The 26808-nt window shown below is 41.6% G+C and overlaps 1 protein-coding gene across 1 annotated transcript in view; it reads left to right on the top strand.

Moving 5' to 3' along the window:
* Positions 1 to 26808, top strand: part of DZANK1 (double zinc ribbon and ankyrin repeat domains 1) — a 109661-nt gene that overhangs the window by 19255 nt on the left and 63598 nt on the right. Inside the window, 4 exon segments of the mRNA XM_004614405.2 lie at positions 5640 to 5754; positions 7311 to 7407; positions 8369 to 8493; positions 15271 to 15356. Coding sequence (XP_004614462.2) covers positions 5640 to 5754; positions 7311 to 7407; positions 8369 to 8493; positions 15271 to 15356 — 423 coding nt within the window.

Below are 26808 nucleotides of genomic sequence, written 5' to 3'. Positions count from 1 at the left end.
TTTTTTTGGGTTTTGGGTCACACCCGGCGATGCACAGGGGTTACTCCTGGCTCTTCACTCAGGAATTACCCCTGGCGGTGCTCAGGGGACCATATGGGATGCTGGGATTAGAACCCGGGTCGGCCGCGTGCAAGGCAAACGCCCTACCCGCTGTGCTATTGCTCCAGCCCCAAGAGCAAAGACTTAGAATATGTAAGAAAGAAGGTACTTGGAAATGTCAAATGTATTGCTAAGTATTCAGACCTGGGTGGTTTAGGGCATGGAGTTATAAAACAAATATACCAAGTACAATTATGATGATGTGGCAGGGTTTGCTGGTTGTCCACCACTATTTACTTTTTTATAATATAGAGTTAGTTGTTTCAAGTGAGCCACTGAGAGAGAAAGGTATTTATCTAGTCCTTGCAGCTAATGAAAGCCATGCTACCATGTGGTGACCAATGGGATGTGTGTGGAAGTGATGTGTATAACTTCTGGATTGTGTCCTTGAGAAAGAGGTGGGCAGTGCTTCCAACTGGCTGGAATGTGGAGGTGTGGCTGTTCGCCATGTTGGACTATGAGGGCAAGTGCAATGTCTAAGGGAATGGTGGATACTAAGGGTGGAACTTGACACCATGCCCCATGTCATCATGGCACCTCTGTATCAGCTCTGGACTGATTGCACTCCACTGCTTATTTCATGGACAAGTCTCTATCATTTTGGTTTTGTATTTCCGGATGCTCCAGCCTAGGCTTACACATGAATAAGTCCCACGGAATCCAGATACTGAACCAAGGATCATACCCATAAGCCACACCTTGCCACACCCTGCCTCCTCATTTGCCACTCTCCAGATCTCAACAGCTGCTCCTCCCAGACGGGAGTATAAAATGAGGCCCCCATAACCATGCCACTGGACTCCGTGCCAGACTGTTTTCACTCGGGGCGCCCTAGAGGGGGGCCGGGGAGAACCCTCCCCTCCCCAAGGGTCCCAGCCCCTGCAACTGACCTTCACTACCTAACCGCCACCATGCTCTAGGCCGTTTTCCAGACCTCATGGCCACAAAAGCAGCCGCAAAACACATTATAAAACACTTCCTAGCCATTTTTCATAATTACCACACCATGTTTGATGGAGTTCAGACAGAAGGCAATAAATCATACCTCATGGAGAGCCCGGCAAGCTACTGAGAGTATCCTGCCCGCACAGGCAGAGCCTGGCAAGCTCCCCGTGGCATATTCAGTATGCCAAAAACAGTAACGATATGTCTCATTCCCCTGACCCTGAAAGAGCCTCCAATTGTTGGGAAAGACAAATAAGGAGAGGCTGCTAAGGTCTCAGGGCCTGGAGGATTAGAGACGTTCCTGCTCCCTGCTCTAGTAAATCGACGAACAATTGGATGGCAGTGATACAGTGATTAGAACAACCAGAGCTGTATCCAAACACAAGGGACACATCTCAAACAAATATCTATAAATACCTATGAAGAACATCATTAGGAGGACAGGTGATCCAAGAGGTTATCATATCTTTCAGTATCAATATTGCAAACCACAATGTCCAAAAGGAGAGTGGGGGAGAAAGAGAAAAGAAAAGCTCCTGCCATACAGGCAGACATGGGGTTGGGGGTTGGGAGTGATGGGAGGCAATCTGGTGGGGACACTGTTGCTGGGAAATATATACTAGTGGAGGAATGATTGTTGGAATACTTATGACTGAAATCCAATCATGAACAGCTTTGCAATCATCTATCTCACAATGATTCAATAAAAAAGTTAAAAGACTATCAAGTGTTGGGTTTAAGAGACTATCAAGTGTTGGGTTTATGGAGGAACTGAAAGCTCAGATGATGCTGAATTGGGGGGAGGCAAAACGGAACAGCCATAATTTAGTAGGTTTCTTTTTTTTTTTTTTTTGCTTTTTAGGTCACACATGGTGATGCACAGGGGTCACTCCTGGCTCTGCACTCAGGAATTACCCCTGGCGGTGCTTAGGGGACCATATGGGATGCTGGGAATCAAACCCGGGCTGGCCGTGTGCAAGGCAAATGCCCTACCTGCTGTGCTATCACTCCTGCCCCAATTTCTAAAAAGTTAAGCACTCATTGTATGGCCCACCAATTCCTCTTTTAGATATTTATCCAAGAGGACTAAAGACATATCCACACAAAGAATTACTCAAAATAGCCCCAAACTGGAAATATTTCAAATGATCATCAGCCGGGGAATGTATAAACAAATTGCAGTATGGCCATAAAATGGAATATTAGTCAACAATAAAAATGAATGAGCTACTGATAAATGCAACTGCATGAATAGTAAAATGTAAAAGAAACCAGGCATGTTGGATGATATTTACATGGTTATATTTATTTTAAATTCCTGGAAAGAACAAACCTACAGTAATAGCAATCAGACTGGTATTTGCCTGGGGTGCTGGATGTGTTAAGAAGTGACTAAAGATGCAATTTTTTTTTATAGTGGCCACGCTTGACAGTACTTGGAGCCACCATCATAGCCAGTAGTGCTTAGGCCTATGGTCCTTGGACCATCAGTGGGCAAGACCACTAGTGTCTTGCAGGCCAGGGAGGCCACACCCAGTGGAGCTATGGAGCCACTATGCTCTACAGTGTGGTGTTGAGGGTAGAATGCAGGGCCTTGCTTATGCTAGGCATGCATTCTGCTGCTGGAGCTCTCTCACATCCCAGCATGGTCTGGGGGGGCGGGTAGGGGATGGTGATGGAAGTATTCTGCAACTGAATTGTGACTATACAGTTGTACATATTTACTAAATCTTGTCAAACTTTTCCAAAAATTGGTGAATTTTGTATCACATAAATAATACCTTCAGGGTCTGGAGCAATAGCACAGTGGGTAGGGCATTTGCCTTGCACGTGGCCGACCTGGGTTTTATTCCCAGCATCCCATATGGTCCCCTGAGCACCGTCAGGGGTAATTCCTGAGTGCATGAGGCAGGAGTAACCCCTGTGCATTGCCGGGTGTGACCCAAAAAGCAAAAATAAATAAACAATACCTTCATCAAGTTGTTTAGAAAAGCAGAATATAAATGAGGATAAAACTACCACCCGCACCACCCCTTTTGAGTTGGGGCACCTCTGAATTGCTTTCTTTTCTTTTTCTTTTCTCCCAGAAATATACATTTATTGGATTAACATTGCATTGTATCATTATCCAAGTTTTATTTTTATTTTTTTAATTAATTTTTATTTTTTGCTTTTTGGGTCATACTCGGCCATGATGCACAGGGATTATTCCTAGCTCATGCACTCAGGAATTACCCCTGGTGGTGCTCAGGAGACCATATGGGATGCTAGGAATCGAACCTGGGTCTGCCACGTGCAAGGCAAATGCCCTACCCACTGTGCTATTGCTCCAGCCCTTTATTTTGATTTTTACACATTTTATTTTCATAAAGTAGTTCACAATCGGTCATTATAGATAATATTCAAACACCCACACAGTGAGCATCCTCCCTCCACAATAAGAGGGAAGTGTGTGAAGGTTGTATTTCATTCTGTGGGCATTTAAGCCCTTATATACAAGAATACAAGCAAGTATGTTAAAACCAAACACATATGCTACTTTAGGTAGATCAGTGGGCTAGAGTATAAGAGGCAGAAGCTCCAGGAAATACTGCATCGCTCTTTTCTGGGAGTTCTATTTTCTAGTCTCTGGATCTTGGTGGGGGTCCGGGGAAAGGAAGGGGAGGGAGTTTGTGGGTGTGACTGCCAAGCTACTGGAAAACTGGGGATCTGGGTGGAGGAGGCCCAGTCCCGATCTGAGCAGGTTTGGAGATCTCAGCCACAGGTCCTGCATATCTGGGCTCCTCTGTCGATTTCTTCATGGATGAGGTTTGTTTGAGCGTATGGAGAATGGCCTTGAGCATGACTGTGGCTGGGTTCTGGAGGTTTTCAGCTGCTGGGGCTCTGCTTGGGGCAGGGAGGGAAACTCAACCTGCCCCCCTCCAAGGTGCCCCTGTGAAGACAGCCTGGTGTAGGGTTGGGAGATTCTGCATTGCTTTCTTATGGAACCTATATTACATCAGTGAGGAGCAAGGTTAAAGCAAGGTGAATCATCATGAGTAAATTGAAAACATACCAATATTTGAGAAATATCAGTTAAAATGATCATAACAGCACAGAGTATACTACCTCTACCTATAGATGGAGTAAGGAAAATTTTCCTTATTCATTGTTGCGTGAATATTCGTTCAGTCAGAGGTGCTGAGACAAGGAACGCGAAAGAAATTTATGTCATGGAGGGCCCAAGTTCTCTCAGACCTATAACCGGGATAGAGAGCCCTGAAATCTCCTTTTATTGATCATGATACCTTTAAAGGGCGCAATACAGTGATGTCATCAAAAGCATCAAAAGAAGTTACAGAAAGAACACTGAGGCAGCAAAACATGTATTTCTTATTTTTTGTATCTGCAGGCCAGTGCTTTTTCGTCTAAGGAAAGATACACAACCAAAACCTAAACCTTTTTTGGGCTACAAGTATTTGAGTTTGCATCCCAAAGACAAACTAGTCTGGCACCTGAAATCTACAAACTGGGCAAGCATTTGAAATTTGCATCCCAAAGACCGGAGCCCGGAATCTACATGTCAAAAATCAGGCTGGGCTTCTGTGAGAAAAAGAAAAACTGACTCTTTCAATATACTGAAATTTATGAAATTATTTATTGAAGGCAGTTTGAAGGGGGAAAATGTTCAGATTCATCCAAACCAGTCAGGACACATGAGAAATCTCGCCCATTTTCATGGGTCCCTACATGAGCTCACCCTGATGGCTCAGTCCAGCCACAACAATTTACATGGAATTATATAGAGGCAACTTGAGCTTTTGTTTTGGAATTGCTTGTGGCTCTGGTTAGATGCCTTTATAATGACTGGAGTAGATGGTTTCACATATGGATCCCAGCTAACCATGCTTCTCAGATTATCTTTTGTAACCCTCCCTTGAATTGGGATTGGCTCTGTGGCTTACTTCTGATTTCCAGAATGCTTCAGAAATGATGCTACAGACTTGTAAAGGTAGATCACAAGACATGTTGTAGTTTTTACTTTGGTCTCAGAATGTAAGCACTGGGGGATGCCTGTCACCCTGGGGGAAGTTTCACTTTCATATTGTGAGGAAGCGGCAGTTAACCAAAAGGAGTGTGAGGGAGAAAAAGAGGGAGACCGTCTATGAATAGACAGATGCAGATTGAGAGTGATGCTTGGTGAGCTACCAGCTATTTCGTTTATCCTAGTCTAGGCTTTAAATACTAGGGAGAAAACCATTTGGGCCATCCAATCAAATTGAGTGTCCTGTTGATGTTAGCCCTGGGCAAATTGAGTGTTCTGTTAACGTTAACCCCGGACACCACTTAACATCAACCACATTTGAGGTCAGAGGAGTGGCACAGCTAAGCCTGGTTAAGCCACAGATTCATATTTTGGAGTGGTTTATTGTATAGCAATGATGGCCTAAACATGAAAAAGGTAAAGTGATAGAAGTCATTTTTATTTCTCCAATTTTAAAATACAAAATCAGTAACTAGATCGAGGGATTTTTATGAGTTATTCTCATTGCTAGATTAGCTTTTCTTTAAATTTTCTGTAACACAGACTTTTTCCACTTCAAAATCCTTTTCAGAGACTGCAGAGAGAGTGGCGTCGTCACAAAGGTGTTTCAGGTGGGCCCAGGAGCACCACATGCAGTCTCCTTGGAAGGCAGTGTGGACACTGTTTTCAGAGAGTCTTCAAAGGAGGCAAGTAATGAAGTGCCAGCACACGCAGATAGATACCACATTATTCGTTCTTTCTCAGCATCGGTGTCTTCTCATTTGTTTAATAATTTCTACTCACAAATCAGTCACTGCCCAGTAGCTTCAATGATTTCCTACTCTCCGATTAGTTCTTCCTTTGCCGTTAGAAATTCCCACCTTGTGTCACTGCCCATGCTCCAGTGTCTTCAGCAACACCCCATGCTATTTAAAGAAAGCAGAAACCTGTAACCTCAAGTCCCAGGGGATTAGTGTCCATCCTCAATCACCCTTTCTTGCTTTCTTTCTCTAGCAAAATGTAATTGTGTTTGCATTGTTGTTACTGCTTCTTTTATAAAATGATGTGAGTAAATGGTTACTCTTTCTTTTGGTCTATCTTCCGTATGCATAGTAAGTGTGAACGTGACAGAGAACATGCTGCCTTGCTCAGGTCATGTAGGAAACGGCGATAACATGAGTGTGTCTGTTGAACAGATGCACCAGACTAGTAAAGAGAGACTCCTATTATGGTGAAATCTTTAACTCCACGTAACTAAAACATTACCTACCTGTCTGGAGAATGAATTAAACTGATCTAAAAAGAACTTGAGATTTCAGTCCCTGTGTTGTGTAATAGATCCAAGGGCCAGAGAATAGACCAACCCATAGTTAAGCAACAAACCAAAAAGTCTCAACCAAAAAGATCTCATGGGGAGACATTTTGGTTTTGGTGTCCCTTTAGTCAAAGTTAGTCTAGAGATTAGAGAGAGGTGATGGGACCCAAAGATTAGATTCAGGCAGAGTGTGAGGCTCAAATATGCTTAGGGCAGGAGTCTGCATTGGACATGTACGACCAGTAGAGAGAGGCTGAGCCTCTGTATATCGGTATATGCTTAGTCTTAAATTTAGCATAAGAGAATGAATCCACAGCGAAGAAATTATAGATGAGTTTTTATTATTGATTTACTTTAGTTTGGGGGCCACACCCAGCAGTGCTCAGAGCTCACTCCTGGAGGTGCTCAGAGATGGTCCCAGGCCTCCTTATGGAAAGTATGTGCTTTGACCTCTGTCTCTTATCCCAGTGGAGTTTTTAAAACTCAGTAAATGGATTATGTATATATATCTTGGTCCAGCTCACCGTGTCTTTGTATCCTTGATCCTTGGCCCTCTGATTATTATTTAGACTCCTGTTGTTACAAGATTTTGTCCACTCTTGTTACCCTTCCCTTCACTTTTGGTCACTTGTCCAGACTTTCTAGCTAGACTTACTGCCAAGCCAGATATAAGGCTGTGTCTTTCCAGAGTAAAGTAAAGCATTGGTAATTTAGTAATAACTACTGTAAACATGTTCAAATAAGAAGTGCACATTGTGGCATTGCTTCTACCATCGTTTTGCTTTGCTTTGCTTTGTTTTATTCTTCCTTTGTCTGAGTGCCGAGATTCAAACCCACGGCCTCAAACAGGTGAAGCATGCTCCAGCTCTCCACCATGTGGCTTAATTTTCTTTCAGACTCTTAGTGAGAACTTACCAAATGCTTGACACACAATCTCTTCATTTCTAGGAATTGAAAAATGGATTTGTTGGATCAAAACTAAGGAAGAAATATAAAAATGTTGAAAATAAACTGGGTTGGAATGTTAACCTTAGAAAGTTTTCAGGTATGACATGATAGGATAAATACAAGGTTTAGTATTTGAAACTGCTTGTTTTCTTGTCTGCAAAAGGGTTGGAATAAGATGGGAACAAGAGAGTAAGCTACAATTTTAACTTCAGAGCTGCCTTGGCTGACAGCTAAAGCCCGTGAGAGGTAATCATGCAGTTTAACAAAGTGAAATATTGACTCATGGCCAGGGAGGAGACCACACAGCAGGGAAGCCACAGGGGTGTCTCAGCAAACAAGGGAAAAGATGGAGTTAGAATGTTTGGGGGGAGAGTGGAGTCTGGGTAAAATTCAAGTGGAAGCAGATATTTGATAGTCACAAAGCAAAGTGGGGCTGAATGTGAAGTGGTCACCATCTGAGCACTAACTGTGAGGGGAGGGACCAGGACTTTGTTACCTTGCCACCTGCAAGGATAAACGTAGAATATGGTACTCAGAAATCTTTCCATGAAGCTAAGCACCAGGGCTGAAAACAGGCTGCTTCTTGGTGTCAACAAGACTTAGATCCTCCAGGTGCGAGCAGGATACTTCATTCTTACCCAGCTTATTCTGAAGAACAAAGTTTCTGTATACCACTCCTTTTAGAGAGCAAGAGTTCTCAACAAGAAACAACAACCACTCAGAGGAGGAACTTTGTGCAGTTACAAGAAGTCCCTGAGGAAACACTGTAACTCACCCTCTTGGCAATTGGGATAATCTATTTCCGCAGTCTGATGTGAAATATGGAGTGTAAGCAAGGCAGGTTTTCTGCCTGTATCTCCCCAACCCCTGCATCTGGGTAATTTCTTTCTTGGTGGTATTTCACTGAAGTGGGGCTTCTGTACATAATTGCTGCTTCTAGGGAAAGAATGTGTTGATAGCAGTCCTTTAGGAAAAGCTTTCCAATTATGAAGATCTGTGTGCACAATTACATGTATAACTACAGGTGTTAATAGAGGCTGTGTTTGATGTAATTGTAGACCTCAAGGTGGGAGAAAGAACTGACCCTAAAACTCTGAAAGATCTTCGCTTCTCACAGAGCCCTGTGCAAACTCCAGCTTACCGTGAAGAGGCAGGCTCTAGACTGCCCACCCACCAGTCCCAGGTAACTAAATACCGTGCATTTATTCACATTCTCATGAAAATATTGAAGGCAGTGTCTCCTGGGCTTTCACTGTGCACCAGCAGCTTTGGGGGTTGAGAATCTTGTGATAGACAAGGAAGATTCCTCAACCCAAGGAGCTTGTATCTCATTGGGCCTGAGGGCAAGTAGGTAATAAAGATGTAAATGATCAAATAAAAAATTTAAATGGTAAGGTCATAATAAAGTAAGGATAAAGGGGTGATTCAAAATAAAGCGCCTAGAGCAAGAGCATGAATATCACATTAGAAGTGCATGTCCTCAGGCCCCCACATGAGACCTGCTGAATCAGGTGCTCTGGGGTGGGCCCATTAATCTGTTTTAGTTGTCCCTTTTGGTATATGCTCAAAGTTGAGGCTACGAAGGAAGCAAAATGCATAGTTCCTAAACTTGGTTATGCATTAGAATCACCTGGAGGGAACTTTATTTATTTATTTGAAGTAAATAGATTTTATTTAGAGGTTTCTGAGGGAAGGAGGAAGGGATACGTGGGAGAGAGAATAGTAAGAATAATGCGCTTAAGAGAGAACGCGGGCTTCTCCAAGGGTGGAGGAAGCCCCTACACATGACTGAGCTTTAGACACAAAAGTATGAAAGCATGAAAGTACACATCTCAAGAGGGAAGATGCGGGCGACACATGTGCTCGGGCAACACATGTGCTCGGCCATGCGGGCGCAAGCAGCACATGGGCTCAGGCAGCATATTCGCGCCACCTGGAGGGAACTTTAAATGTGTCACATATATTTACATGCTTAAATTTCCACCTAACCCCTCTTGACATACTTCTATATCATTCTTATAAGCCTGGGATGAAGCCCATGGATGATAGTCTCTTCCAGAGACACACTGATTGTGAGTACCAGCAATCAAAGGTCAAGCCTTTTACTGTTAATCTCTGGTGAGCCCTGTTACCTGGTTTCTTCCACCCGCCCACTCCTTATATTTTCTAAATGACCACAAAGCCCAGGCTAGAGGATCACAAAACTAGTCAGTTTGCTTACAGACAGCACTAAATGAAAGGACATACCCAAATAGACACACACCAAATGAAAGAGACACTCACCTGATTCAAATAAGAATACTACTTTTTTTTTCTTTTTGGGTCACACCCGGAGATGCTCAGGGGTTACTCCGGGCTCTGTGCTCAGGAATTACTCCTGGTGGTGCTCGGGGGACCATATGGGATGCTGGGAATTGAACCCGGGTCGGCCGCGTGCAAGGCAAACGCCCTCCCCACTGTGCTATTGCTCCAGCTCCAAGAATACTACTTTTGAGATAAAAAATAATACTTTGAGGAATAAATAAAATACCAGAAAATATAATCGTAGGAAAATGGCTAATGTGTCCATAATAATATGTTAAATGTCTAGAAAGAATTATTTTCTTTGTGTATGAATTACCTTGTCCATGCATATATTTATTTAAAAGTTGTTTCCAAGGAAAACTTGTGGTAAAACAATAAGTAAAGATCTAAGATTAATAAAAAAATCCCCCAAAAGTAGAAATTTGGGGACAAGTTTGGGGAATATGACTATAGTTCAGGAGGTAAGGAGGACAGAAAAGAGCCACCAAACTTTTATCTTTTACTCTTTTTCTTCATCTTGGCAAGAGAATCTTGTCAGTATTCCATCTTCAGCAGATTAAAGAATTAATGATCCTGGGGGCTGGATTGATAGTACAGTGGGTAGGGTGTTTGCCTTGGTCCGACCCGGCTTCAATACCCGGCATCCCATATGGTCCCCTGAGTACTGCCAGGAATGACTCCTGAATACAGAGCCAGAGAAACCCCTGAGAATCGCGGAGTGTGATCCAAAAAAGCGGGGGCGGGGGGAAGAACGATCCTAGCTGGAGGGTGTTATAGCATGTCAACCACCACTAAGGAGACAAGATGCCTCTGAGTGAAGCACCTGACCTATGGCACTGTCAGAGGCTAGGTAGCAGGGGAAATTCATAATACGGTTTGGTGGAAGAAAAAGAGACAAACAGCTGACCTGAGCATCGGGGTACAAGGGCCATGGTTGTCTGGCCACCTGGAGTATCCCCAACAGCTAACTGGGTTATCTCTACTTGGCTCTGGTCAGTCATTGACACGAAGGCCAGCAGGTTCTGTTGCTTCTGAATTTGCAAGAGAAAGCAGAAACTTGCATCTTTAGACTTTAAGACTTAATTTCAAATGCTAGCAGTTAATTCAAAATTGGAAATGTGTGTGGACTGATATAAAATTTTACATGCCAAATAAAAGCCAAAAGTAGACCAAATTTGGTCAGTAGACCACTACTTTGCAAATTTTGGTCAAAACCATGTTGGGTCTGACACAAAACAACTAAAAATAGGACTGTTACCCATTGTCTATAGTATTAAGTCTGGAATCATAAGCCCACAGGAGTCTGGTATTCAGGGAAACTATTAGGGTAGATAGTGTGAGATAAAACACATAGTGTTGACCTCAAGTAAGTGACTTTCAGGGTCTGGAGTGATAATAAAGCAGGTACGGCGTTTGCGTTGCATGTGGCTGACCCAGTTCAATTCCCAGCATCCCATATGGTCCCCTGTGCATCACCAGCTGTAACCCAAAGAGAAAAAAAATTAAGAAAGTGACTTTCAGAATTTTCTTCTTAAATTGGAGATTATATGTATCTCTTGATATAAATTGATACATTGAGATGGATACAATATAATTTCTGTGGTATTTGTGTCAAAATGCATGACTAAGTTGGTCCCAAGGAAATGTGAGACAAAACCAAGTTGAAGGAGATTCTGCCAATGAACTGGCCCTTTTCTTTTCCAGAAAAGTCAAGATCATAAAGATATAGGCAGATTGAACTCTTTTAGTTTAAATGAGACAAAGACAAGAAATTAAATGCAAAATGTGATACTGGACAGGATCTTGAAACCAAGGAAAAGTATGTAACTGTGAAGGACATCATTACTAATGAAATAGAGTAATTAATGAAAATTGAATTGGTTAGATGGTAGTATGTTTTCACAGTTAACATTTCCATTTTGGTGATTGTACTGTTGCACGAGAGGAAATGTACACTGAAGGGCTGAGGAGCAAAGGGACATCCTGACTGCACCTTCCTCTGTGTGACTCAGAGAAAATCAATGCACATGGAGCAAAATGTTTCTAATAATGACTCAAACTACTTGAATACAAGTTACTTATACTGTCATTGCAACTTTTCTGTTAATCTTAAAAACAAAACTATATCAAAATAAAATGTTACCAAAATAATTTAGTAAAATTAAGATACTATTACCTACTTCAGCAGATCATTCTAAAATGCTAGGTACATTTGATGACTATCAGACCCTCTGTACAAGTTAGCTTCTCTCCTCCAGGACTCTTTTGTTTCATTCCCCTGTTACTTGCTGCCTTGGCCACATCACATTCTCAAAAGACTGACTCTTGGGAGAAGCCATGTACTGTCCTGCCATTGTGCCTTTGCAACTGGGTTTCCTCTACTTGGACTTCCCATTTGATAAACTTTCTTTACCTTGACAAACTTTTCTTTGCCTCCCACTTGACAAACTTTCCTTTCCCTTCCCAAGCCCCATTTAGGGGAAGCTGTCTGGTACAAATGAATCTGACGATACCATTCTCTTTTTCTCCCTTGAGAGCCAACCCTGTGCTATCGTAGAGATGTCAGTGTTCCAATGTTGTTGGGTTTTTTTTTTTTTGTTTTTTTTTTGCTTTTTGGGTCACACCTGGCAATGCACAGGGGTTAATCCTGGCTCTGCATTCAGGAATCACTCCTGGTGGTGCTCAGGACCATATGGGATGTTGGGAATCGAACCCGGGTTGGCTGTGTGCAAGGCAAACGCCCTACCCGCGGTACTATTGCTCCAGCCCCAATGTTTTGTGTGTACACCAATTCGGCTACTTAGACTCAAGGACTATGTAATATTTACTTTTGTCCACTTTCCTGCAACAAATACAGTGCCTAGTATAAAATGGATGCATACAAAAAATGGATAGATGAGTTAAATGTTCACCATTTCTGTGTAACAGCGTACAGTTGCTGCATTTGTTTTTGTGGCAAAGTACTTTTACGTTTTCAAGAAAAATAGATCATAACTAAGGTCTTGTTTTTAAATCTTATTTGTGGCACCATAATTTATAATACTGTTAGTGATAGAGTTTTATGCATACAACATTCCAATAACACACCCTTCACTAGGATGTCCTCTTCCTGCCCCCACGGTCTCAGGGTTCACCCCCACCCAGTACATTTTTGCCCTGCCTTGGGGAGCTCAGATCTGTATAACTTAGGTATTTGTATTTTATTTTATTTTTATGCCACACCAAGTGATGTTGGTTGAGAGTTATCACTGGCTGTGTGCTTGGGACTGACCCCTGACAGTGCACATGGGACCTTACATGATGCTGGGAATTTGAAGCAGAGTCAGTCTGATACAAGGCTAGTGCCTTATCTCTGTACTATTCCTTTGATAAACTTCAATTTCTGTTTGTTTGTTAGTATTGGGATCACACTTGGTAGTTCCCAGGGCTTACTCCTGGCTCTGTGCTCAGGGATCACTCCTGGCAGGACTCGGACCAGATGGGGTACTGGGAACTGAACTAAAGTCAGCTGTGTGCAAGGCAAATGGCCTACTTGCTTTACTGTTGTTCCTGCTTTACTATAATTTATTTATTTTTAATTAATTTTTTCAAATGGAATCACTGTGACATGCACAGTTACAAGACTGTTCAGGATAGGATTTCAGTCATACAATGTTCCAACACCCATCCCTCCACCAGTTTTACTATCATTTAAAAAGTCTGTCTGACTACAACCTCGTGCAGCCTGCGGAGGGATTTTTTTCCCTCTCCACCCCATTTTTCTGAGCGAAAATGGCGGCAGCGGCAGCAACCACGCGGTGAGAGCCACCCTCTAAGACCCCTCCACCAGGAGGTAGGACTCTCTTTAGTGACGTAGCCTGTAGGTGATCCTGGGAGGGGAGGTGTTCCCGGCGCGCCTTCCGCCCAGAGATGAACCAAGAGCCGCGGCACGAGAAGCAGAGCCTCCCGCCTACTGACTGTGATCCTGAGGTCTCCTAACCCATTTTGGCACCAGAGCAGATTCTTGCAGCCATGCATTTTGACTGCGAACTGAACTACAACCTCGTGCAGCCTGCGGAGGGATTTTTTTCCCTCTCCACCCCATTTTTCTGAGCGAAAATGGCGGCAGCGGCAGCAACCACGCGGTGAGAGCCACCCTCTAAGACCCCTCCACCAGGAGGTAGGACTCTCTTTAGTGACGTAGCCTGTAGGTGATCCTGGGAGGGGAGGTGTTCCCGGCGCGCCTTCCGCCCAGAGATGAACCAAGAGCCGCGGCACGAGAAGCAGAGCCTCCCGCCTACTGACTGTGATCCTGAGGTCTCCTAACCCATTTTGGCACCAGAGCAGATTCTTGCAGCCATGCATTTTGACTGCGAACTGAACTACAACCTCGTGCAGCCTGCGGAGGGATTTTTTTCCCTCTCCACCCCATTTTTCTGAGCGAAAATGGCGGCAGCGGCAGCAACCACGCGGTGAGAGCCACCCTCTAAGACCCCTCCACCAGGAGGTAGGACTCTCTTTAGTGACGTAGCCTGTAGGTGATCCTGGGAGGGGAGGTGTTCCCGGCGCGCCTTCCGCCCAGAGATGAACCAAGAGCCGCGGCACGAGAAGCAGAGCCTCCCGCCTACTGACTGTGATCCTGAGGTCTCCTAACCCATTTTGGCACCAGAGCAGATTCTTGCAGCCATCCATTTTGACTGTGAACTGAGCTAAAATAGTAGAAACCCAAAACCGCGCGGCCGCTATCGCGGCCGCGCGGACTCAAAATCTTCACCTTTACCAAGGAAGAGAAATTATTAGATGATGCTTATTCAGCAGGCCTGATTGTTGGGGAAAATTTCCAATCAACAATAGTGAGTTCTGTATGGAAATATGAAATGTACTCAATATATAGAGAGAATAATGGGAATATCATTTGCTACTTAGATGGGGGGTGGGGTGGGAGGGGTGTGTATTGGGGTTTTTGGTGGTGGAACGGGTGCACTGGTGAAGGGATGGTGGTTTAATCAGTATTTGACTGTGACTTAAACCTGAAAGCTTTGTATTTTTTTTTGTTTTCACGGTGGTTCAATAAAATATTAAAAAAAAAAATAAAAAAAAAAAATAAAAAAATAAAAACAGAAAAAAAAAAAAAAAAAAAAAAAAAAAAAAAAAAAAATAAAAAGTCTGTCTGAAGTAGCACTGCACTGTAGCACTGTTGTCCTGTTGTTCATCAATTTGCTCGAGCGGGCACCAATAACGTCTCTATTATTGTTACTATTTTTGGCATATCGAATACGCCACGGGTAGCTTGCCAGGCTCCATCGTGTGGACGGGATAACTCTCCGTAGCTTGCTGGGCTCTCTGAGAGGGAAAGAGGAATCAAACCCGGGTTACCTCGTGCAAAGCAAACACCCTACCTGCTGTGCTATTGCTCCAGTCCAACTTACTTCAGACAGCTTACTTCTGTCTTAAGTAAATTTAAATATCTTGTAATTGCTTTTTTTATGAAATATATATCTGAATGTGAATATTGCTAATATTTTTAAATGTTGAATACTAAGGTTATGATTACTTATGACTTTCTCCACAGTTATTTGTAAGAGAATTTGGATGTAATAAGACAAAAGATTAAAATGAAATTTTAATGAAAGTTTTAAAAGCTTTTATCATAATTTATCTATACTCTTAATTTTAGTTTCCTAGTTTTGCACAAATAACTGGCCAGAGGAGTTTGACAAGCACAGAGATCACAAGAATTCAAAGGGAGACAGACTTTCTTAAGTAAGTATCACGTACTCTCTGCTATTTCTTAAATTCTAAGATGTGTTGTGGATAAAACCAGAATGGTAAGTAACAATGGTGTTGCCCAACTCTTAACTGTTTTCTAATTAAAGTTTTGTATATAATTTTAATTTTTTGGGGGGGGTTGAGCCATACCTTGTGGCACTCAGGGTTTACTCTTGGATCTGAAATCAGGGATTACTTTTAGTGGGGCTTAGGGGATCTTATGGGGTGTCAAGGGCAAACCCAGGTCAGCTGCATACAAAGCAAGTACCCTCTATGCTGTACTGTAATAAAAATTATGCTTCAGGGCTGCTCCAGTCATGAAGTTTTGTATATTTTAAAAGTATCATTGGTATATAGTAAACTGTCTTATTTAAGGAGAATAATTGACATATGAACATATATGTATGTACAAAATGTGTATATAGTGTATACGTATATATAAAAAGCTTGAAGCCCACCACAATAAAAAAATGAACAGCTTTGATAAAAAATGAAGACTTCTCAAAAAATTGAAAATATAATACTAATTTTATTCTATTTAAAGAACATTAATACACTAATTTGAAACGATATATGCATATTTATTGCAGCACTTTAAATTTTTTTTGGAACAAACCAGACAAGTTTTTGTTTTATTATTGTTACTATTTTTGCCTGAGAAAGAGCTGGATTTATTGATTTACAAATTGTTTTTCCAGTTATGTAACTGTTATGTATTGGGTTTAATAGTTCTTGTCCAGCTGAATCGAGGAATTTCAATAATATTTGGAGTTAGTGTCTTCTTTGATCTCACCTTTATTTCTCTTTTTGAAAATTTTTTAATTAAAGCACCATGATCTACAAAGTTATTTACAGTTAATGTTTAGACATACAGTATTGCATCACCGATCCCACCTCCAGTGTCAGCTTCCCTCCACAAGTGTTCCCAGGTTCCCTCCTCAATTCCCCCCCATCTCTCCCACCTCCCCAATCCCGATTTCCATCATGACAGACACCTTTCTAAGTTTGGTTGTCTCTCGATTTCAGTGATTTTAACTATGTGGTTTGGATATTTGGCTCTCTCGTTCCTTAACGCCACTTTTATACTTTAATCCCCTGACCTGGCCCCCGTTGCTTCTCATTTATCTCTTTCCCCCAACCCCCCTATCCTTGCATCCATTACTTCTTTCCTTCTCTTCCCTATACTCTGAGCCCAAGATTGATCTGGGCATCCTCCCCTTTAAAACGTTATATTCCCTTATCCAGTTATTCTAAATACCACCTATAAGTGATTCCATACTGGGTTTATCCTTATTCCTCTGTCTTCATTTAACATGATGTCTTCCAGTTCTATTATGTTGCTGTGAATTGCATGATTTTATCATTCCTTACAGTAGTTTTTCCTTATGTACATCTTCATGATCCACTTACCTGTCTTTGGACATCTGGGTTGATTCCAAATCTTAGCTATTGTACTGAGTACTCATTGTAGAACTTTTTAGAATAGCTGAGATCTGGAAAAAACCCAAGTGTCCAATGAAAGAAGAGTGGGTGTAGAAATTATGTTACATAAACAATGGGATACTACTTAGCTATAAAAAAAGATGGAATTTTAAAAAAATTTATAAAAATTTTATTGAAGAGCCTTGATTTACAAAGTTACTGATAGTTGTATTTTAGGCATATAATAATTCAACACCAATCACTCCACCACTGTCAAATTCCCTCCACCAGTGTTCTCAAATTCCCTCCCCATCCCAATCCCCGCTCTACCCCCACCTGTCCACTTGACAGGCACATTACAGAGTTTCAGTGGCTAGGTCTCCTGTTTTCAATTTTGTTGAATCTGTTTTGAGCATATGGCTATATCCCTCACTTATAGAAAAGATGGACTCTTTAAAAAATCTTTATTGAGGTACTGTGATATTGACAATATTGTTAATGATGAGTTCATGCATACATCATTCCAAAATAACACCCATCACCAGAGTACTCACTTCCTTCAACAGGGTCCCAAATGCTCCTCCCTTTCCACACTCTCCCCATTCGCAAACTTAGTACCATGGACTAACCCTCCAGTTCTGTTCCCTTTGGACAAGTGTTGCTCCCTTACTATGTGAATTTTTATTAATTTAGCATTTTCAGATTGAGATTCTGTGGTTTACAAGACTATTATTAATGGCTTCTCATGCACATACTTCCTGTACCACAGCCATCACCAGTGTACCCATCTGCCTCTCCAAAGGACCCCGACACCTTCTCATCATCTCACCTGCCCCAACTCAATTGTATGGATAAGTTCCCCCATTATATTGCCTTTGGATCTTTGTTGCTACCTTGCTTTCTATCTTTAAGTTCCACATATGAGAGATCATTCGGTATATGTCCCTTTCATTCTGACTGACTTTACTCAGCATGATACCCATTGACATAGTGGGAAGCTGCATGTAGTATTATAATAGTATTCCATGGAGTCGATACTGGATTTTGCCCATAATCTCTTCTCCATTTATTAAACAATAATATAGGAGATGAATTACAATGATTCATATTCAAATATTAAATTAACCATTCATCAGATAAATACCACTTATGGTCTTATTTATATTTTTATTCTTTAATTTGGTTTGACATAATATAAATTTTTACACATGTATCTGTGTGATGGACATTGGTCTGTATTTTTTGTCTAATATCTTGATTTGTTTTTAGTATGAGGATATTTTGGTTTTTTATAAAATGAGTTGACAAATATTCTCTGAACTTTTTTTAGTTTATGTAGTATTATTATTATTTTCTTACTTGTTAGAATCTACCAGTGAAGGCACTTCACTCCAAATTGGTTTTTTGTTTGTTTGATTTGGGGCCATACCCAGTGGTGCTCATGGTTACCCCTGGCTCTGTAGTAAGGAATTACTCCTGGCAGTGCTTGCCTGACCATATGGGATGCAAGGGATTGAACCTGGGTTGGCCATGTGCAAGGCAAACATCCTACCTGCTGTACTATCATTCCACAGTCCGCACAGTCCGGCACCTCCAGAATTGTTTTTTTTGGTTTTTTTTTTTTTTTTGCTTTTTGGGTCACACCCGGCGATGCTCAGGGGTTACTCCTGGCTTTGCACTCAGGAATTACTCCTGGCGGTGCTTGGGGGACCATATGGGATGCCGGGGATCGAACCCGGGTCGGCCGCGTGCAAGGCAAACGCCCTACCCGCTGTGCTATCGCTCCGGCCCCCAGAATTGTTTTTTAAAGTAAGATTTCATACTACACATTGAGTTTCTTTAATATATATATGCATACATATATTCAGATGTATGGTAAGGTTGAGCTGATAGCATTATCTTTCCTATCTCTACTGATTTTCTATTGTTTAGTCTATTAAAAATATGTTGGAACTTATGGCTGTACTTACGAATTCATCTTCTTATCCTTGCATTTCTGGCAGTTATTGCTTCATGTAATTTGAAGATCTATTGTGAAATGTGTGAACCCTTTGGATTACCAGGTGCTCTTGATAAACTGGTCCTTTTTTAATTATGAAATATCTTTATTTTTTCTGCCTTTTTTTTTTTTTGGCTTGTGGGCCAAACCTGGTGATGCTCAGGGCATACTCCTGGCTCTGTGCTCAGGGCTTACTCCTGGCTCTGTGCTCAGGGATCATCACTCCAGGTGATGCTCAGGAAACTATAATTGATGACATGTATTGAATTTGGATTAACAGCATGCAAGGCAAAAAATATGAGTTCCAGCATATTTTTAGTTGATTAAACAATAGAAAATCAGTAGAGATATAAGGTCCTCTCTATCTCTACTTTCTATTGTTTATCTTATTCTTACTCTCTGTAGTCTCTTCAGCCCAACTTCCTCCCTCCCTCCCTCCCTCCCTCCCTCCCTCCCTCCCTCCCTCCCTCCCTCCCTCCCTCCCTCCCTCCCTTTCTTTCTTTCTTTCTTTCTTTCTTTCTTTCTTTCTTTCTTTCTTTCTTTCTTTCTTTCTTTCTTTCTTTCTTTCTTTCTTTCTTTCTTTCTTTCTTTCTTTCTTTCTTTCTTTTTCTTTTTACACCCGGCATTGCATAGGGGTTACTCCTGGCTCTACACTCAGGAATTACTTCTGGCGGTGCTCAGGGGACCATGTAGGATGCTGGAATTGAACTCAAGTCTGCCGCATGCAAGGCAAATGCCCTACCTTCTGTGCTATCACTCTAGTCCCTCAGCTGAACTTTCTTTTACCCTGGAAATATTCTTTGCTTATAAATGTTTGTTTGGTATTAATGTAGCCACTACTGATTTTTTAAAAAATATTTATTGAATCACTGTGAGAGCAGTTACAAAGCTTTCTCATTTAAGACTTGGTCATCACTGTCACTGTCATCCCGTGGCTCATTGATTTGTTCGAGCGGGCACCAGTAATGTCTCTCATTGAGAGACTTAGTGTTACTGTGTTTGGCATTTCCAATACACATGGGTAGCTTGCCAGGCTCTGCCGTGTGGGCTTGATACTCTCGGTAGCTTGCCGGGCTCTCTGAGAGGGGCAGAGGAATCGAACATGGATCGGCTGCGTGAAAAGCTAATGCCCAACCGCTGTGCTATCGCTCCAGCCCAAGACTTGGTCATACAATAATGAAACACCCATCCCTTCACCAGTGCACATTTCCCACCACCAACCACCCCAGTATACCCCAATCCCACACCCTCCTTCTACCTATGTGACAGATGATGTCCACATTACTCTCTCTCTATTTTGATTACATGCAGTATTTCAACACCAGGAGTTGGAGCAGTAGCACAGCAGGTAGGGCATTTGCTTTGCATGCGGCTGCCTCAGGTTCGTTTCCTCCACCCCCTCGATGGGACGACAGTGATGCAGTGATTTCAACACTGGCCCCGCCATTGTTATTTCAGATTTTTCCCCAACACTTAGATCTGCTGAAAAGGCAACATTAGACACGTTGTTTTCTATTGCTGATTATGAGTAGCATATGATTTTGGAATTCTGGAATTTTAATAATTAAATCTGGAGGGATTTCTGCCAAAAGCCGCTGGGTTCCGAGATTTATTTGTTTCTGAGTCTCTGGGATCATGGCCGTTTAGTGACTTAATCAGGAACCAGAGAGGCCATTTGTGGGCTGTGACTCAGGTCTCCTTTGTGGGGGGCGGGGAGGGAGGAAAGGGCCGGCCCCACCCTCTTTATGTGAGGCCCCAGGTGCTTCGTCATTGTGGGCCCAATCCTGTCTGTCCATTGGCCTCTGGAAGATGACGGCCCCCCCCAGCTGCCAGCGGGAAAAGGCGGTGGATAGTCACCTTTTCCCTCCTGGGGAGGCCTGGGGCCGAAAACCTAATTCGAGTCCGGCCGCATTTTTGCCAAAAGCTGCTGGGCTCTAAGATTTGTTTCTGAGTCTGGATTCATAGCCGTTCAGCAACTCGATCAGGAGCCAGACTGCTGATTTTTAATTAGTGTTTTCACATATCTTTTAAAAATTCTTTTACTTTTGGGACTGGGAATACATTACAACAGGTAGAGCATTTGCCTTGCATGTTGCATGTGGTCCACCCGGTTTGATCTGGTATCCCGTATGACCTCCCCTAAGCACTGCCACTATAATTTCTGAATGCAGAGCCAGTAGTAAGCCCTGAGCATTGCTGGGTGTGGTCCAAAATCAAAACAAAACAAAATTATTTTACTTTTAACCTATTTGTGTCTATTTAAAGTTGATTTCTTTTAAGCGGTATATAGATGAACTTAAAAAGTCTGACAATATTGGCATTTTAATCAGGGTATTGAGAGTATTTGTATTAATTCAATGATCTTTGTATTTTCTTTTTTTTTTTTTTTTTTTTTTTGCTTTTTGGGTCACACCCAGCAATGCACAGAGGTTACTCCTGGCTCTGCACTCAGGAATCACCCCTGGCGTCTCAGGGGACCATATGGGATGCTGGGAATCGAACCCGGGTCGGCCTCGTGCAAGGCAAATGCCCTACCCACTGTGCTATTGCTCCAGCCCCCCCAATGATCTTTGTATTTGAATTTAAATCAAACGTCATGAATTTTCTGTTTGTCTTATCAATTCTTTGTTGCCTTTACATTTTTTCTGCTTTCTTTTGGATTTATTGATGGGTATGTTTTATGTTTCCATTTTATTTCATATCATTTGTTGTCTTATTATCTCTAGCTTTGTGGTTTATAGCATACTTTAAACTTGTAGTGTATCTGCAGATACTATTATGCCACTTTCTGTATAGTGTAAGAACATTGTGGAAATATATTTGTAGTAATAATATCCTTTGTGTTATTGTGGCCATTCTTATTCTACAAATGTTACTTACCTTCTTTTGAAAAATTTTTATTAAACTATTATAATTTATGAAGTTATTCATAGCTGAATTTCAGACACACTGTGTTCCAGCATTGATTCCACCCCCAGTGTCAACCTCACTCCACCAGTGTTCCCAGGCTGCATTCCACCCCAGCCCCCCATCCTAGCCTGCGTCTTGATAGGCACTTTTTAAAGCTTGTGCTACTTATTTTCTTGATTAATTACTGGTTACAATTTACAGTGCTGTGTTGAGTCGAAGTTAGAGTGGGATTCTTTGTCTTCCTGACCATGGGGAGAAGCTTTCAGTTTTCTGCCATTGAGTATGATGTTAGTTGTGGGTTTTTCATATGCACCTATTCTGTGCTGAGAGTATTTTTTTCCTTTTCCTATTTTTGGAGTATTTTTATAAAAGGATGTTTAATTTTGTCAAGTCTTTTTTTTTTTAAATTCAATTAGATTGCAATCTATTGAGATAACCACGTGGATTTTTTTTCATTCTATTATTGATCAATGTTCACATTTGGGGGCCTGTTTGGGCTATACCTGGCCGTTCTTGGGACTTACGCCTGGCAATGCTTGGGGGCCTGTATGGGGTAGTGCAGACTGGACCAAGGTCAGCAGTGTGCAAGGCATCTGCCTTACCTGTGTACTGTCTTTCTGTCCCAGAATTTTCACATTTTGTTTTGTTTTGTTTGGGGCCAGACCTGACAGTGCTCAGGGACTACTCCTGGCTCTGGGCTTAGGAATCCCTTTTCTGATGCTCAGGAGACCTTCTGGGAAGCTCAGGATTGGAACCTTGGTCGGCCTTGTGCAAGGCAAGGCAAACACCTTGCTTACTGTACTATCACTAGGCTCCTGAATTTTTCACATTTTGAACCACTTGCATTCCAGGATTAAAAATCTACTGATCATAATTTATAATGACTTTAACAAGCTATAATAATGTATTTTAATTATGTTAATAAGAGAATTAAAAAATTTATTCAGTATTTACTGTTTCTTGTGTTAATATTTTCTTTGTAGATCTAGATCCCTGTTTGATATTTTCTTTGTTTATATTATTGTTTGCTAAAGAAAATGCTTAGACATTTCTTGCAGTACAAGAAAGCTAGTGATGAATTCTTTTAATTTTGTATGTCAAAAAAAGTCCTTACTTTTCTCCTCATTTTGTTGATAATATTTTGTTGAGAATTCTAGGTTTATTTTATTTCATTAAAGATGCTGCTTCTTTATGCTCTGGCTTGTATTGTTTTTTTTATGAGGACCTGTTGTCACTCTTCGTTTTTGTTTTTTGTTTTTGGGGCCACGTATGGCAGTGCTCAAGGGTTGTTCTTGGAGGGGCTCAGGACAACATACTTGGTAGCAGAGATCAAACTTGAGTTGTCTGAATGCAAGGCAAGTGTCTTACCCACTATACTATCTCTCTGGTCACGGCCCACTCCTGGCTCTGTGCTCAGGGATTACTCCTGTCAGGGCTTGGAGAGGACCATATTGCAGTGGCAGGGGTCGAACCCTCTTCAGCCAGGTTCAAGACAAGCACCCTGCTTGCTGCACTGTCCCTCTGGCTCTCTTCGTTATTTTGTATGTGATGTGTGTGTGTGTGTGTGTGTGTGTGTGTGTGTGTGTGTGTGTGTTTTCTCCCCTGTGGCTATTTTTTTTTTTTTGGTGAAGCAAGATAATTTTATTGAAACTTATTTAGAAAGATGTGAGGAGGGAGAGAGAGGTGAGGATGGAGTGAGAGAGGGAGGAGAAAGGGAGAGAGGGATTTAAGGAGGGAGAGAAAGGGAGAGAGGGAGGCAGAGAGGGAGAGAGGGAGTGATAGAAAAGGGAGAGAGGGAGGAGAGAGGAAGGGAGAGAGGAAGAAAGGGAGGGAGAGAGGGAGGGAGAGAGAGAAGAAGAGACGGAGGGATAGAAAAGGGAGAGAGAGAGGGAGGGAGGGAGGGAGAGAGGGAGAGAGGAGGGAGGGCTGTGTGTTCAGGAGAGAACACAGGTTTCTCTGAGTGCAATAAGCAAGCAAGGAAACAGAGATAAGCAAGTAAGGTTCCTGTTGAACACAGCAGCCGGGCCTATGGCTACTTTGTAATTTCTGTACTGAGGGATTGCCTCTGGCCTCACATGTTGCTCTACCAGGGAAACTTACACTCCACTTACATTCCTGTGGCAAATTATTTTAATATTTTACTTTACTTATTTAAAATTATGTCAGTTTCTTCATATTTATTGTGCTTGGAGATCATTGAACTTCTGAAAAAATTTTTATTAATGCACCGTGGTTTACAGAGTTGTTCATAATACATTTGTTTCAGGCATTTAGTGTTCCAACACCACCAGTGTTACTTTCCCTCCACCAGAGTCCCCAGCTTCCTTCCCAACCCCAACCTGCCCCTAAGGCACATGACAATTTTATTTTATATTGCTTGCTCCAACAAAACTTAAAGAAAAGGCAAGTGGAATGATCAGAAAATAAATCAGTAAAAGCCAATTTGTGATTGCTATATGATTATTATTATTTTGGCAGGGGGATTTTTGATGCACACCGAGTGATGCTCAGGGTTTGCTCCTAGCTTTGTGCTCAGGGATTACTCCTGGCAGGCTCAGGGGACCATATGAGGTGCTGGGGATTGATCCTGGGTCAGCTGCATTCAAGGCAAGTGACTTAGCCACGGTATTATCATTTTGGCCTCTCTGCTATATAATTTTAACCTATGTAACTAAGTAAGTTAAAACCATTTAACATAATACAATAAAATGCCTGTTCTCATTTACATAAGTTTTCACTACTGGAATCTAAAATATATTGCATTAAATTTTATTTTGCACTTGGATGTCATTATGGTAATAATCATGTCTTACCTGTGTTATACCTGGGTTTATGGATTCTCAAGTCAAGAGACGAACAGAGGTGCACACACACGACAATGCAAAGGCAAAAGGAATTAAATTCCAGTTAACTGGGGTCAACTATCTCACCCACAGAATGGTCTCTTGATAGCGACCCCGACTCCAAGTAACAAGCGGTTTAGATAGGGTTTGATTACATAAGCAGTACGTGCCTTATTGTTTCAGAAAAATCTTACTTAGTTACCAAACAAAGTAAGACACTTGTTTTGGCAAGTGTCTAGGGTAACAGTGGTCAGGCAATAGTTAAACAATAATTTCCAGTAATACTTTATGGTTCCATAAGCACTCATTCTTTTAGGGTTAACAAAAGACAATTTCTGGGGCATTGTGATTGATTGCTGAGCCCAGGAACTTTTGCAGGTGAGTTCAGGTTGGCTCGTTACACATTGTTTCTTGCTGGGAAACTGAATCTTTCAGTTCTGGGAACTGAATCTGGGGCCTACCTGATTTTTCTCATTTCTTCTGCCTGTTGTAGCGTCAGTTTTGCCCTCACACCTGTCATTAGTTAAACTTAAAAAAATTCTTTGCTAATATATTTTGAAGTTTATGTGACATAGGTAGGGCTTGCATATGTAAATTTACCCCTCCCCCCACACTCTTTATATAAACTCAGTGATGATTTGTTACAGGCATTCAGTATTGCATCACCAATCCCATCACCTTGCCTCCACCATTGTCTCCAATTTTGCCAGTCATCCCTCAAGATTTCCCTTATAGCAGGTCCATAATAATTTATTTCATAGTTCTTATTACCATAAATTGCTAATAGAATGATCAAAAAATATTTTTTAGAATAAAAGTAGCGTAAATTATTGTATCTCACCATGAAGACATTAAGTCCTTGCATGAGGGATTACTAAAATGTTGTTAACAAGTTAAGCCTTCTGTGTTAATGTTTTTGTTAATTGAGATTGGTTGGCTTCTGCATTACATCCCATCTGATCTGGTATGCTACTACTGGATTATCAGTGTTGTAGAGTTTGGAGATGTTGCATGGCTGCATGAGTTCACCAGAAAATTCAGAATTTTTAAATGGGCAGTATACCTGAAGTTAAATTTTTAACTGGGTGGCAGCTTTAGGGTGTGGATGTGGCTTCTGGAAGTGCAGGAAGGTGGCGGAGAGACAGCCCATCCCATCTCCAAGAAAGTCTGGCGATTTCACTCAGAGGAGCCTGAGTTTGGGCAGGTTAATTTCCAGGTGAGACAGTGGAGTACCTTAGCAGCAACTTTTATTTGGATCATTTTTATACTCCCCAAATCTTCCCTTAACATGCTTATACTTTCCTCCTCCTTAGATATCCTCCCTCATGGAAACATGAGAATGAGGAAAGAGCTACTAGAACTTATGGAATACAGAAAAAGTTGTGCTATGTAAGAAATTCATAGCAATACAGGTGTTCAAAGAGATACAAGAAAAGGCTAAATTATCTAACCACATATCTCAAGAAAATAGAAAAAGAACTACAAATGAAGCTTAAAGTAAGTAGGAGGATTTAATAAAGCTTAGTGAAAATCAATAAGATAGAAGTAAGGGGGGTACACAAAATACAATACAAAAGAGAAATAAAACCAAGGGCTTTAAATTTTTTTTTTTTATTTTTAAACAAAATTGAAAAATCCTTAGATTCCTGGAGGAAATAGAGTAGAACACTTTGATAAATCGGATCATAAAGGAAAGGAGGAGGAGGAGCCCCAGAGATAGTTGAGTGGGAAGGGAGCTTGCCTTGCATGTGGCCGACCTGGATTTGACCCTGGGGAATTCCATATGGTCCCTGGAGCACCCCTGAGTGCCACTGGGTGTGGCCCCAAAACAAACAAAAAAAGGGAAAGGACAGAGGAAAGGTTATACATACACATGTTAAAATGGGTAGAGCAGATGATCAGACACTTCTTCAGAAGTGACATAAAGATGATCAACAGGCATATGAAAAAGTGTTCATCATCACCGACTGTCAGGGAAATGCAAATCAGAAGCTACCATATTACCCAGCAGTTCCATTCTTTGATGGTAATGGCATCAAAGTATGGAATGGTATTTCCATTTCCGGGAACACAAAACCTTTGGAGAAACTTTCCTCAAGATAGTCAAAGCCATTTACCACAAACCTATGACAAGCATTACCATCAATGGGGAAAAACTAAGGGCCTTTCCTTTAAGATTGGGGACAAGACAAGAATGCCCACTCGCACCACTTCTCTTCAATATAGTACTGGAAGTACTAGCAATAGCTGTTAGGCAAGAAAAAGATATTAA

Source organism: Sorex araneus, chromosome 3 (assembly GCF_027595985.1).
Source record: "Sorex araneus isolate mSorAra2 chromosome 3, mSorAra2.pri, whole genome shotgun sequence".
Lineage (NCBI taxonomy): Eukaryota > Metazoa > Chordata > Mammalia > Eulipotyphla > Soricidae > Sorex > Sorex araneus.
Note: the sequence above shows the minus strand (reverse complement) of the source record. Positions and strands in the feature narration are given on the sequence as shown.